The sequence below is a fragment of the Sipha flava genome, unplaced genomic scaffold (assembly GCF_003268045.1).
Source record: "Sipha flava isolate LNK unplaced genomic scaffold, YSA_version1 176_pilon_pilon, whole genome shotgun sequence".
NCBI classification, from domain to species: Eukaryota; Metazoa; Arthropoda; class Insecta; order Hemiptera; family Aphididae; genus Sipha; species Sipha flava.
The window spans coordinates 448,905-464,698 of record NW_020272062.1 but is presented as its reverse complement, the minus strand read 5'-3'; the positions used below and the strand labels follow the sequence as shown (position 1 = coordinate 464,698).

Below are 15,794 nucleotides of genomic sequence, written 5' to 3'. Positions count from 1 at the left end.
CAAAGCTATTTGGATAACCTTTTAAAAAAATAATACGAAGAAACAAAAAGTAAGCAATCAATGCTTTTAAACATAAACAATATATATTTTTAATATACCTAGGTTACTGATTTGAAAATTATGCTATGAGGTAGTTACTCAATTGAGAAAAATAATTTTTAATGTGATAATTGATTGTATAAAGATTTAATAATATCAAACCACCAGTGGCGTAGATACAATTTTTTTCTGGGGGGGGGGGGGTTTGATCAAGAGTAAGTTTTTAAATGTTCTTAGTATATCATAAAACTAGGTCATATGTAATAATATTACATTTAAAATGGTATTGTATATATATATTGTTCCGTATTTAATGAAAATGATTTTGTTACTCATTTTTTAATATGTACCTAATCATAGTAAAATCAAAATATTTTACTATAATATGTAAATATTAATAAATAATAATCAAATATCATTAAAAAAAAATCTGTGGGGAGGGTGGAAACCCCTTACACCCTCCCCGTAACTACGCAACTGCAAACCACATACAATAACCAAATTAAATTGAATTCAATAAAAAATAAATTAAAATTATATGGTTACCACAATCATTGGCATATTTCCGAGGGCGAGGAAGGTCCCGAGTCTCGAACTTCCTCTAGAAGAAATAAAAAGATTAGGTTTAGCGATGTTCTTAATAAATATAATAATAATATAATTATTAATTCATACCTTAAATGCATTTTTATAATATAAAATCAATTATTTTGTAGAAACATTTTAATCCTCCCCCTATTCCAAAAAATTGAAAATACGCCACTGACCACATTCGTGGGTTGATATATTTATTTTTATAATTACCTATTTATTTACTAACTGGGATTTTGGCAATTGGGAGGTTAAACTCCCTGCTTACCTACGCCACAGCATAATACGGAATGATTATTCAAATTACTTACAACTTATAAATAATCTCAGAACAAGTTGAAACCAAACATTTTTTATATTTGTTTGTAGGTATTCTTTCACATAATGTACGGTTTTTTTTAAATAAATGCATTTATGAACGCATTCATTTTATTGGAAAATTAACATGAACATTCTAAACATTGGTTAAATTATTAAAAACCATAATGGCTGGAGGGACTGAAGTATGAAAAATATGATATTTTTATAGGACGAGGATATGATTCCCTTCCTATCTACCCTTCCAGAAAACTATATCAAATTAAAATACTTTATCAGTAAAAAAAAGACAAACAAAATACATTTTTATAAGAAAAAGAAAAAAAATTTAAATATTATCATAATCATATTTATAGTATTTCATAATATGAGCTAAAAAATTGCAACACAAACTATATAATATTAAGATTCTTTACTTTCAACAATCTTCTAACAGACAATTATTAAATAATAGTTTCTAATTATATTAAATTGATAACTTATTAAGTAGTAGAGTATTATTAAGAATAATTAACAAAGGTTCAACAAACAAAATAAAACACAGTAGATAATTTATCAACATTATCATGTAAAATGTAAGTGTATATTATGTAAATATCTATGAAGTTAAAAACTATTCCTAGTTTACAAAACATAACGATAAAAACAATTTGGTTTCAATAGGATTAAATAAATTGCTCTTTTAGTTGGCTACATTTTTTAAAGCATCGGTAATTGCTTCAGCTACATATTTTATATTGTTCATATTGAGTCCACAAATATTTATGCGTCCTGATCGTAACATATAAATATGATATTTCTCTTGTATATAGTCAACATGACTTGCTGCAATTACACATTTTTTTTATGAGTTTAATGCAAAAAATAAAATAAAAATGGGATCTATTTAAAATTTACCTGATAATCCTGTATAAGAAAACATTCCAGTTTGATTAGTTACATGATTCCACTTTCCTATCGTACCAAGCTCTTCTAAATTTTCTCTCAAAACTTTTCTCATATTTTTTATTCGATTGGTCATTATCTTTAGGGTATCCAACCTAATTAATAAAACATACAAATGCACATTATACAAACACTGAACAATTATAAAAAATTTTACAACAAATCAGAAAATAATTATAAATTACCATTCTTTTTTAAGCTCATCATTGTTTAATATTGTACTGACAATACGTGCACCATGGTTAGGAGGATTTGAATACATTCCTCTAACAATCATGGTAACCTGAGATTTAACAGCTTTAATTTTATCCACGGAATTCAGTACAAATGTTAAATTTCCTGCTCGTTCATCTAAAAGAAATATAAATAAAATCAAATAAAGGCATTTCATCAATATTTTCACAAAGTTTTTGTACTATTTTATACGTAGTTCAAAAATATATTTTCAGAAAACCCAGTAATATTATAAAGTAATAAAATCTCACTATAAAGTCCAACATTTTTAGAAAATGATTGTGAACATAAAAATTCAAACCCTTGATCAAGGAAGTATCGAACAGACCAAGCATCTTTTTCAACATCTCCAGAAGCAAATCCTTGGTAGGCATTATCAAAGAACGGTATTAATTCACGTTCCTAAAAAAAATATTAATTTAATAACTTAAAATAAATAATTGTATGTTAAAAATGTTTTTATACATTTTAAATACAAATGTTATTTATATATTATAACATATTATGTGTTAATTAACCTTTCCTAGATAACATTCGCTTAATATTATTGTATTATACTAACTTTCATAATTTCTGCCACTTTTTTCCATTGTTCTTCAGTTAAGTCTAATCCAGTTGGGTTATGGGCACATCCATGCAATATAATAACTGAATGTTCTGGTGCATTTAATAGATCTTCATAAAGTCCATTGCAATCAATAGATCTCTTTTCTTCATCCCAATAGCGATAAGTTTTTGCTTCTTTAAATCCACTATTCATAAAAACCAGATGATGATTTTCTAAACAAAACATGATAAGAAATTATTTTTGAAATACAACCTGAAAACTACATTAAAATACAATGTTTATCAAATACTAAAGAATGTACAATTTTAAGAAATTATAATTTAATTATTAATTTATACATTCTTTATTTAGTCAAAGCAAAACATTACTAAAAATATAGTTTATTACACCATTATTAACATGACAAACACTGTAAATATAATAGGACATAACTAAAATGAATTTGATTTACAATTATTTTTCAAAAACCAAATTCAATAATTTTTTCAATTATTAATATTACAAATACTACCTGGACCTTTTGAACTTCCAAATAAAAAATCAAGAAAGTGTATAAGACTCAATTTTTGAACTAATCCCTAGATTTAGACGAGAATTACTTGTAGATAAAGGAAGGATTTTTGGCCGGCCCATAGTTAGTATTCAATAATTACAATTATTTTTCATTAGATTATATTAAGACCTAAACATTTAAATATCTATGTTTATGAATTAGTATGCAATATATGGATTAGGTATTAAGTAGTACTATATGGGTAAGGGTTTTGTGCACTTTATGGGGTCTATTCTTAGTTATAATATTAGACCTATAATATTTTTAAACTTTTACTGCATAATTATATATTTTTTAAATTAAAATAAACAAAACAAATTATAAGTTTTAGACTTTTTATATGTTTTATATTACACATGCAACATATAAAATGTTTTATACAATTATATTACCAACTTTGGTTTATATTAACCATCGTCAAATATTTGTCATTGTTATAAACCTTTTTAAGAGAAGTTGTAGTAAGATATTTTTAACTTACCCCAAGTTGGTGTTGAGTAATAAAATGTGGTGCAATTCAAATGTTTGACTAAGAATTCTCCACCCACTCTAAGTGCTCCTGAACCACTGATTGATTGTACTCCAAATATCTTTAAAAGTAATTAAAAATTGTTTTAAAATACACATAATAATTAAATTAGTATTTCATATTTTATCAAAAAGATTAAAAAAATTAAATTATTTATAATAAATTTGTATAATTTGTATTTATTTTCTTTAAGTTATTTTCAATTTTTTTTTTTTAATTACAGGTCGTCATAAATATTTTTATTTTGCACAAATTATACAGCAATACACTAAACAAGAACTTATATTTTTTATATTTTATTTATATTGTTTTTATTAGAGATATTTAATAATACTTTGATATTATTTTAAGAATATGAACATCAATAAAAATTCATTTAATTTTTAATTTTGTATATTTAGTAATAACTAGAAAATTAAAAAAATTTAAAAACTATCTGTATGAATATATTAGAATTAGATAAACAATTATAGATAAATTATATTTAAAATTAATACAAAATAATCTTTAAATATATAGTTACAATACAAATATTAAAGAAAAAATAATAGTAATACCTTTATGGCTGAATAATTTATATTTAATATTACTTTTAAGACATTTTAAGTTCAAACATTTTAAGCGTATGATAATTATGAGAGAAGTTCAAGAAAAAAGTTGTTTTTTTAAAATTATCAATTAGTACAAAGATTAAGAGATCATTATGCATAAAAAAATATTTAATAAAATTTACATTAAACTAAATTAGTTTTTAAAAAATTTGAATGTACATGTTTTAAATAAATTTTCCATGTAGATTTTACGAACCTCCATGGTTATAAATTGCTATCCAGATTTTTATCAGTATAATATTACAGATTATATAAGACAAGTAATCAGGGATATTTTATAAATTTCTTATAGAATAATAATGAAATAGTATGAAATAAATTATTACAGTTCCTTCTTCTTGCCGTTTAATGATATCACCCAACAGTAGTTGGGAAGCTGCTTTAGTGAATGGTTCAAAGCCTAAAATAGGTAGATATTCATGATTCACTGTATCCTGAAGTACCAATTCCTCAGCTTTTTTGACAACAGGAATATAATACGGTTTGCCTTCTTCAGTCCTGTATGCTATAAAATAAATAAAGCAACAATTAATAAATTATTAGTAATCTGACCTTAAGCTAATTCACTACAGACATTAAATATTCACATACCTCCAACAGACAAATTTACTTTTGATGGGTTATTATCTTCATTAAATAATTTCACCAAATTAAACACTTCGATGGGCGCCGCTTCTTGAACCTGGCTGAATATACTCATAGTTATGTAATTAATTTATTGTCAAAAAAAATCACTAATATTAATGAAAACACAACGAAAATACCGCTGTACACACGATGATGTATATAGTTTAAAGTAATTAATAGTTCAGCGATTATCAAGAATACAAATAAAAAAATGAATAATAGAAATGGAACGAGTAGTATCGCAATGTTTAGTCGCAGGCAGCATAGATTATTGAGTGTTTATTACGAAACAATCCTGACAAACTATTTAACAATAGTTTCATAGCGTTGATGAGTGCATATGCTATCACGTCAATCAACTATGAGTATGAAGTGAAGTGAAGAATAGTTCAAAATATTATCAGTCGGCGTGATAGTAACTGTGACCTATAGTCCGTGATACGAACACTGTCTCGTAAACACTGCAACCCGTACGACATAATACGCCTTTGATCGTCCCAGTAAGGCTCGTTTCACATATATGGTTCGATTTGGTTCGTTTTGGGTTGCTTCCAACAAGTGTGAATTGGTGTTATAGCCTGTGTTCGATACTTAATAGACAACTAATAGAACCGAAAGTCCCCTCGACATGAATTGGTTTTGTTCGGTTTCTATTAGGGTCCAAGGCACGTGCTGCCCCACCGAGATACCGGGAAAATCCTGGTAGGCCCTCATAAAAATTATAAGACCTGAGCCCTCTACCAAATAGGTACCTGTAGTTTTAGTTAAATTCAGTAATTTTATTATTTTTAACAATTTATTAATTGAATAATTGAAAAGAGAAAATTGCCTAAAAGTCAAATAATAAACTTCATTAGTCATTTACTGATAATGCAATTTTTGGTGTACCAACTATAACTACTAGCTTTGATCATGAATCATTTTGGTTTAATAATTATCAGCCTTAATTTTGAATACTCTCAGGAAAATGATAATAATATAATGTGTACAAGAAAAGAAAATGTAATTCATGTTTATTACACGTAATAAATGTTATTTATGAGTTCAATATGTATTCTTTAGAGCAGGGGTGGTAAACATTTTTTTAGTTCAAGTGTTAAATTTTAACAATTGTTCACGTGTACAAAGAAAATTATATTTTCTAAGAATAAAAATAAAATTACAGATATATTACATTATTTTTACTAAATTTTAGTCATTATTAGTGAAACACTAGCAGAAATTGTTTTATCGGTCAATACATTTCTTTCCTTCGATTTAATTAAATTTGTTATGGCGAATAAGCTTTCACAAACATAAGTTGACAAAAAATATGAAAGCATAAGGAACAGGCCCGTATTTAGGGGGGACCACGGTTAGGCACATACCCGGGGGCGTCAAGTCTCAGGAGGGGGCAAAATATTTTAGCAAAATTAATTTTAAAAATGATGTACCTAATGAAAAAAAAATAAAATAGTATGTTATAATTTGTAAATTAAAAAATAAAATTGTATTTTTATTATATTATAATTTGTTAATTAAAAAAAGTATTAAACGATTTTCATTTATAAGTTATATTTTAATATTAAAGAATCTCAATTATGGACGAATTAATAAGTGTTATATTATTATTATTTATATATACATTTTTTTTTTTTGGGGGGGGGCATAATTATATGCCCGGGTTAGGTTAAATAAATTCATTCCTTTACTTTTATGTCCAACCGATGGAATAAAATATAAAAAATCGTTCTACTGGATTCCCGTCTAAGTTAACGTATCTAACAGCAATTGAAGATCACGGAGCAACAATCAGACATCTCACTAGCAAAATCGTTTTTTCAGCTATTATTATTACAAAAAATATTTTACGTCGATTAGTGCAACAATCAAACAAATCCGAGCATTAAATATAGAGATATTATATAAATGGAGATTTTTGGTTTTTATTACAAAACTAAGACATCTATAAGCCATTATTTAATTTTTTTGTCTTTAAAAATACATTTTGAAACTTTTTTTTTATGAAATCAATTATAATTTTTGCCAAGGTATTTGAATATATTTTTTGTAAATTTTTAAAACTGTTTTTTGTTCATCTTGAACAATTTGAAAAAGTGGAGATGTCTTATTGTTGCTTCGTAGTCTTCAATTGTTCGTTGGTCAACTTTTGTGATATCGGGAGTAGAATGTTCAATTAACGAGAAATATTTAGCGGGCGTTACTTCACTTACAATATTATCAAACACAGATATATTTATTAGTGTGATTAACTCATCGCAAATTGTGTGGGACAAATATGAGACATTTCTATGACCTTAATTATCATATTCATTAAGATGTTTGAATATTAATGGATCGAATTTTGCAATTAATTCTAAGCATCCGAGGTAATTTCCATTATTTTTAGAACCTAACGTTTAATTATCGTCACAAAATGCAAAGTCTCTGCTCAGTGTCGCAATAACCGGGTGTGTTGCGTGTGTCAAACACATGGGCCCATGACGCTAGCTTATAATAGGGCCCAATGGTAATATTTTAAAAATATGTAGAAAGCAAGAGAATTAAACCATTTTTTAATAATAACTACTTATGGAGATTGAAAAATAGTTGATTGATTTTGTTTTGTACACATTATCGTACATCAAAGTTACAGCCTGTATAATCGAAATTCAAAATAGTTTGGTTACAAATACGGTACGGTTTCTCTGCAGAGTCCGGATGCGGGGAGGGCATTTATTTTACTTACACACGGGTCCAAGTTAGTGTAGTTACGGCACTGTCTCTGCTCGATAAAAATATTATTGTTTCAAATAATGCTGTATTATACTCTTTCAATAGTTCCCTTTTTTAGTGTTCAATTTTTAACTATATTTCAATACCTGTTGTAATTTTGTCTTGAAAACCTTATGTGAATAGATTCGTTATTCGTTAAACTTTTTTCGTGTTGTTCAATTTTTTCTAATCAGTAAATCCAGAATCGGTAGAACTAAACTGTGTTTTTTTTAGTAGAAAATAGAAGGCAGTAAAAGCAAAATATTGCATTATTGATATTGAGTATAGTAACCACTGTCTATTTTTTATTTCATCATTCAGAAGTTTCCTTCTGAAAATAGCATGGTAACTTCCTATTAAATTTGTCACATTTATGAATAGTATTATCAAAATTAATTAAAAAATAGCTGAATTACGAATAAAATAATCAATAATATCAAAATTTATATCCTACAAGACTGGATCTTTTAATGGACAAATTGAAACATTAGTAGTTTGCAATGGCGGGCCCAGAGGGTAGGACTGGTAGGTCTAGGCCTACCCTCTTTTTAAATAGTTATTATTCATATTTTTTTGAAGCATCCGAGTTGGGTCCCAAGTACTAGGAGCTAATCGCAGGTAGTGTACTTTTTGGGTCCTGGATTGTTATAGGTACTACACTAATTGGGTCCCGAATTATTTTAAGTAGGTACTACACTAGTTGGGTCCCCGATTTTTATAAGTACTACACTAGTTCCTAAATATTTTTTTAGTTAGTACTACATTATACTAACATTTTCTTTCCCATTTTAACAGACTTGGGACTGTCTATGATATATTTAGACCACAGATATGGTTAAAAATGTTTTTTATAGGTTTTTTTTTGGTTTTTTAGTTTCTTTTCCATTAAAATATAAATTATTAGAATTGTGTTGGTAAAAATATTAAAATCATTATATAATATAAATAAAAATTAATGGAAAAAACTAAAAAACCAAAAAAAATACTATAAAACATTTTTAACCATTCCTGTGGTTTAAATAGATCATTGACAGCCCTAAGTCTATTAAAATGGGAAGGAAAATGTTAGTATTGTTCGTATAATATAGTACTTACCAAAAAATATTCAGAAACTAGTGTAGTATTTATAAAAATCCGGGACCCAACTAGTGTAGTACCTATAAAAAATCCAGGACCCAACTACTGTAGTAATTTTAAATTCGGGATGCAATTTGGATACAGCTTATTTTTTCCATCATTGTTTTTTAATTTTTAATATCTTTAAATATTGTTAACAAGTCAAACAGGAGGAATTGTGTTTTAATATATTATATGATTATTTTTTCTAATTCAATTTAAAAATATTATGAAAAGTTTAAAAAAAAAGAAATAGAATAATGTGTACCTATATAATTTATAATAATTATAACAGGACTTGTCCTACATTTTGATCCTGGGTACGCCTCTGGTAGTTTTACATGAGAAATTAATGTCAGATTTCAAAATGTTATCATCGTCTCTTAACCGTTCAACTTTAATTAATTTATCAGAATTGGGATTCTGAAAATTTTAAAAGACCATATTTTAGTTCCTAAATTTAAATTTAAAAATTCCAACATTTTGGAAACTCACTTGCTGAGTAATAAATAGGGCTCGGATTTAAACGCCCTAAAAATATCAAAAAAATGCCCTTTCAAAAAATGCATTTATGACCTAAAAACTTTAAAAAATGCCCTAAAAATATCAAAAATGTATTATTTATTAAATAAATTCAAATTATTATTAAAAAATAAGTAAAAAGTGAAATTTTATTTACATTACATTACAAAAAATAAAAAAAAATTATAATCAAAAATTGAATTAAAAATTAATTACATATTTGAATTGCATTGTACGATTAATATTTATTTTAAGTTTTGGAATTTTAATGATCGACGGTTATCTGCCAATTAATTTTTATATACTCAAAATGACCTCTCAACATTAATTGAAGTTATTCATAATACGATTAATAGGTCAAAAATGTCCTAAAATATAAAAAAAATGCATTAAAAACGTCAAAAAATGCTCTAAAAAATATAAAATCCGCTAAAAATGCAAAAAATTGCAAAAATATCTCAAAAAATTTTTGTGGGTAGAACACGGAGTACCTGAAATAAATTTGTAGCTTGAAAAGCATCGTGTAAGACATCCTAAAAAAAGGTGCTAATGCATTAAAATCCGAGCCCTAGTAATAAACTATCTCACTATAAGAACAACAATGTAGATCAACAGTAATTACAGACGCAAAAATTAAAAATATTTTTAACAATCGAAGTTATTGAAGAAGTATTTATTAAAAAATAGTTTGAAACATTGGATCGAAAAAAAGTTATAACGTAGGTATATCAAAGAACGCAAATTCATCCTTTTTATAAAATAAACAATAAAAAAAAAAAAAATGTAATGTAATGAATAAAATTTTAGTCTAGTTTTAAATATTTTGGTACAAATAAGAATAACAACTTTATATTTTTTATTTTTCGTTATTGTTTATTAAATAATATTACTTTTACTTTGAGCAAAGAAAAGGCTATTATTTTGTTTTGTATTCAGAATACTGGATTAAATATGAAATTTTTAATTTTAATTCCAATTTTTGTATTCTTAAATGGAAAGTGAGTTAAAAATTTAAGTGTACAAAAAAAAGTAATAAATAAAAATAGAAAAACGAAAAACGCAACTATACACTGACATTGAGTAGTTATGAAATATAGTGTACGTAATTTAATAGATATTCCGTATTAAATAACGGTCTTTATCACGTTCTTATATATTGTTAAAACATATATTAAAATAAGTGTTATATAAAATTTTAAAACTCTAGTTATTAGTTAAGTTATTAACCTATTACTTATTAATAATTGTTTACGGAAGAAATAAAGGAAGTGTAACATGCATATATAAAAAATATATTTTTGATCAGTGACGAGTTATTTTTTTTCTATCGTAACAAGCTAGAAAAACTCACAAGTTGATCACAAATCTATAAAAATTCGTCACCCCTGCAATATAGCACTTACGAACAGAGTCAAATTATGGTCATAATATGAGGGAGCTATTACTTTTAGTGAGGCCCTTTTGCAAAAAACAATTCCATTTTTTTTTTTTTTTTGATTTTGTTATTTGTAATAAATATTACTTAAAATTAGTTTAGTTTATTTGTATATTGTTATATACAATACTATTTTATTTTTTTAACATATTTATTTGATGCCATTTCATATGAAGAAAAAAAAATTAGCAGCACATTGTAGTCCCTTCAAGTTGCGGCCCAAGACTATAGCGCCCCGTAACCTCCTTGATCCAGCCCTGCTTACAAATATAATTTGAACTCATGAGTAATCTCAAGTTATTATAGATTTACTATAGATCGGTATCGTGTATTGCCTTTGTAAGCATATAAAATGATAACAAAAACATTATCCAATTAAGATACTATATCTACCTAGGATACTCCCCCCGGGGTCGGCTTTAGATACGATCGACGCGTGCGACGGCACAGGGCGCTAAAATCAGAAAGGCACGTGAAAGGTATTAAAATTGAAAATAAATTTGATGGAACATTGGTGACGTAAATTATCTATTATAGGTAAAAATAATAATAATTTTATCAATATGATTTAATATAAATTAATTTTATCATTATTATTATTGATATTTATTATTATATCAATATGCAAGTAGTAGCTGATTTTCTTTGTAGGAGGTTCAAACCCCCTCCTTTAACAAGGTAGAAAAATTCTAGTTTATTCTAAAATTTAAAACGTTTATTTTTTAAACTTTTTTTTTATATAAATGAATAAATACTTAATATATAAGTACCTATAGTAAATTTATATTATTATGCCCCAGGTGTATAATATTGCCTGAAGTGCATTGCACGATATAAATAAAATCGATAATATCTACATCGTGGTGTATTGTGATAAATGATAATTGATAAGAGTTACAAATTTGGAAACAAAAACTCAAAGGGCTAGTAACAAATAATGATGAAATGCTGCCTTCGAATGCATTGGATGCCATCAGGCGTTGTGAATCTATCATATTCCCAAATATATTTATGTTCCCAAAAATTTTGTGTTGTCTCCCAGTTTCTACTTCAACGCCAGAGAGATATTTTTTTGGCTTAAAAAGAATAAAGACCTAACTCAGAAACAGTATGAAAGAGGTATGTATGTAATTTATTTTAATGTAAGTATTTAATTGTAATTGTTTTGGTTGAACAAAAAATAAATAAATGTATAAACAATAAATTAATCCTGATTTCATTTTATTGAACCGTTTGTTAAACAGGATCGTCTCAATGGATTGGTACTATTGAGGTATTATCGAAATATCGTCATCACGCCAGATGAAGTATTGAATGAAATGGCTAAGAAGCCGAGAAAAATTGACTTGGTGTTATTATGAAAATATAATATTTTATTTTCACAATTTTGAACTCAATGTAATTTCTTATAATGATATCCTCTATTAAATTCATATCTATAGAACTGGATCCCCACATAGAAAATTTTTAGCTACGGCCCTGGACCTAGCTAAATGTTAACATTATTCGTAATACATTATAAGACATACAACTAATATGGGCTCAAATAACCAACTATAAACTCTGTGAATCTTATTCGTAATAACCAATATTATTCTTACAAAAAAATATTAATACAACTTGGTATAAATTTCAATCGTAGTTATTGGCACAGTGATATTGAAAAATATGAAAATGGTTTATGATGGGTAAAACTCGATAAGAATGAGATAATTTGATCTTCAAACAGTGTGTCATTATAAAACCTGATTATTTATTTCAGATAATACTTATACTGCTTTATGTTATTATATTTCAGTTTTACCTAATTGAAATAAGAATAACTTACTATACAACTTTATTGAGACAAAAAATTCTCACTCGAGACTTGAAATTCTAAAAATATTATAATTCTATATATTTGTCAACTGAAACAATATGAGGGCCTCTTCCACCCATTTATATATTTTTTGAGACTATAAGCAAATCAAAATATAATATATAGAAGAAAAATTGTTTATTTTATGAGATTGGTATTTTTAGATTTTACTTGCGTTTATGCATAAAAACGTTGAATATTCTAAATACTTTCAAAACAAAAAATCCTCAATGATTAGTAGGTTCGGTGTCTGAAGCAATTTTTCTGATTGAAGTAAACTAGTAAACCCTTTCTCGTTATCCCTGACAAGGATTAATATAATATAATATTCAAAAGTTAAATAAAAAATATTAGATATAAATATTATAAAAAAGAAGAGGCAAATTTAAGACACTACGAAATATGCGGCAGTATTGGATGCAAATTTTGGAAAAGCAACAAAGTTGCAATGAATTATTATTGCATTGAATTTGTATATTTACTTTTGGTGTAGTAAAAATACTTGATTTTTATTTTTTATCTTACGATTTCAAAATGTTGAAGAGTGTATTAGAATTTTGTTTTTGTTTAACTATGTAGTAAAGTAATACTAGTTTTTTTCCCAGGAAATCGTCAATAACAATCTCATTGTTTATATAGATACAATATTATATTAATATTTATGTAAATATTACGTTATTTGGTTGAATAGAAGTAATTTTTTTATGATAATGCTGGCAAATTTAATTTGGTAAAAGGGGGACAGATTATGAAATCCACCTTTGTAAGCAGAGTAGAATTTATTGGTTTCAACTTTGAAATTTAGATTTTTCATCGGCCCTTGAAATCAATTAGCCATTTATATGAAGTATATAATAACTTATTAATTAGAATTTAATTCTACAGTTGTTTTAGTAAAAAATGTTTTAGCAAATAAATTCTACAGCCCTTTAAGATTTTTTTTTGTGTCTCGGCCATCCTATTTCTTATGGCTTTGGGTTAAGATACGTACTTAAATAGGGGGGAGATTACGTAGTATGAGATAATTTATTCAATAATAGTGTTCATTATATAACGTATATTATAATATATGAGTAGTTTATTATAAGTTTTTGTCTATACTAATTTGGTTAAAAAATTTAGAAATGTTGGCAATGTTTTGTTAGATGAATGCTTCTTCTGTGGCATAATGAAGAGTATTTTGGGTATACGATGATGATGTGTGCAATGGTGATTGGAATTTTGAATTTCACACGTAATTTTGGTTTTTTGATGTTAGGGTACAAAAGTACTAATGTAAAGTGAGAGTGGCCTATTTTAGCTCTATCGACATTTTTATCTATACACTATAAAAAATATATTTACACGTATACACATAAATAATTGTTTTGTGATAGTGTGAAGTTGTCATTTTTAATAATAGTATATTTTGTAAGAGTGTATTAAAAAATAAATTAATATAAATGCATACAAAAATTAATTTATGAACTATAACAAGAAAATAAATAACTAACCAGTGGCGTATGTAAGGGGTAGTTTGGGGGTTAATCCCCCTGGGTAAATTTACAATGGGGGGGATTCCCATTGTAAAAAGCTTTGTTAATAAAAATTAAGTAACAATAAAAATAATTATTACCTAAATATATCAAACCTCCATAAATATTCTTTACTTACGCCCTTGTAAGTAACATAAATATATTGTCATATATTGTCTTATATTTTCATAGTATTTATAATAAATATAATTTCCTTGGAACATTATGGAACATTACATGTAAAACCATTAACAACTAAACATTATCCATTATAAAACTAACTGCTTCTCTATAGGAAAATCATAAAAATAATAATATTTAAAATTCAAATATTACTTCAAAGGTAATACTCCTAATATTAATAAAATTAATTTTAGATCGGGGTACTAGTTAACATGTAATTATATTTGTTAACTAGTTGATTAGGTTCTAAAGGTATAAATCAAAAGATGATGAAGCAAAGATTAGGTTGTAAAAATATGTATCTCTCACATTAACGTGTAATTTAGAATACAATATCAATTAATTAATATACATTTAAATTTGTATAACATAAAAAATAATTTTTTCGAACCTCTTAAGTGATTGCATATGTTTTGATTTATTTTAACGTATACATTAATAATATATGAATAAAAATACATATTTATTCAATTCACGAATAAATATTACAATATCATTGATTAATTATATTTTATAAAATATAAGTACGTTATAAATTATAATACGTATCATTGTTACATTGTAACTATTCATGAAAATAATAATTACTGTTATTGTATATTGTAGATGATATTATATTATATAAATATTGATACATCATTATCACAAAGCGAACAATTTTCCGTATACGCAATTTGACGAGTCTGGTTACACAATACGATTTAATTGGAATAGGGTGACAATATTATCACAAAAACCTTCTAGAACATTTCAAAACTTGTTTTGCTTCTCAACAAAATTAAAATTAAAATTATTTTGCTGAAAGTGCAATTTCCGTTTGTTAAATATTACTGTGGCTAAAATATGAAAGAGGCAATAATAAAAAACAAATTTTTATTAATCAGTTGATTTTGCTTACACATTTGCTTACATTTTCCATTTCCATTAAACGATTCAGTTTTTATTGTTAAAATAAATAATTTATATTATAAAATTATATAAATTGTAATTTTAAGTTGAATAAGATTATTATTTAATTATTTTTTTTTCGATAATTAATAAAATTAGTAGTTAAGTGTTTGGTTGGACCATTATAAATACTAGGTAGTATTAATAGTCAATGGTTGATTTAATGAGATTATGAAATATCCATGTTGAAACTCCATGTTTGATTTTAATTTAATGTCTCACTTTTACATTATTTAATTTAATACATTTACAATAACACAAATACAAATGATTTTACTTTAAATACTCACTTTAATTAAATGAAGAAAAAACAAAATAAAATATTACAATTTATAAATTCAAATTCTAATATTAAAATAAAATTTAATTTATATTATAATAATACTATTTTCAAAAGTGTTGTCAGGAATTAATGTTAAAACAGTTTTATTGTTTATTTACATTTTACA

General features: G+C 25.6%; 1 protein-coding gene and 1 pseudogene across 1 annotated transcript; one reads left to right on the top strand and one right to left on the bottom strand.

The window, feature by feature from the left end:
• Positions 1–1,496: 1,496 nt before the first annotated feature.
• LOC112680423 (aspartate aminotransferase, cytoplasmic) lies at positions 1,497–5,402 on the bottom strand. Its single transcript, XM_025550505.1, has 8 exons — positions 4,980–5,402; positions 4,715–4,893; positions 3,730–3,838; positions 2,690–2,907; positions 2,379–2,529; positions 2,079–2,244; positions 1,846–1,988; positions 1,497–1,773 (listed from the first exon to the last, which is right to left on the bottom strand). Exons 1-8 carry the CDS (start codon positions 5,086–5,088, stop codon positions 1,631–1,633), a joined length of 1,218 nt encoding a protein of 405 aa, XP_025406290.1. The 5' UTR covers positions 5,089–5,402; the 3' UTR covers positions 1,497–1,630.
• A 6,361-nt stretch (positions 5,403–11,763) lies between these two features.
• LOC112680392 lies at positions 11,764–12,203 on the top strand (annotated as a pseudogene).
• The last annotated feature ends 3,591 nt before the right edge of the window (positions 12,204–15,794 follow it).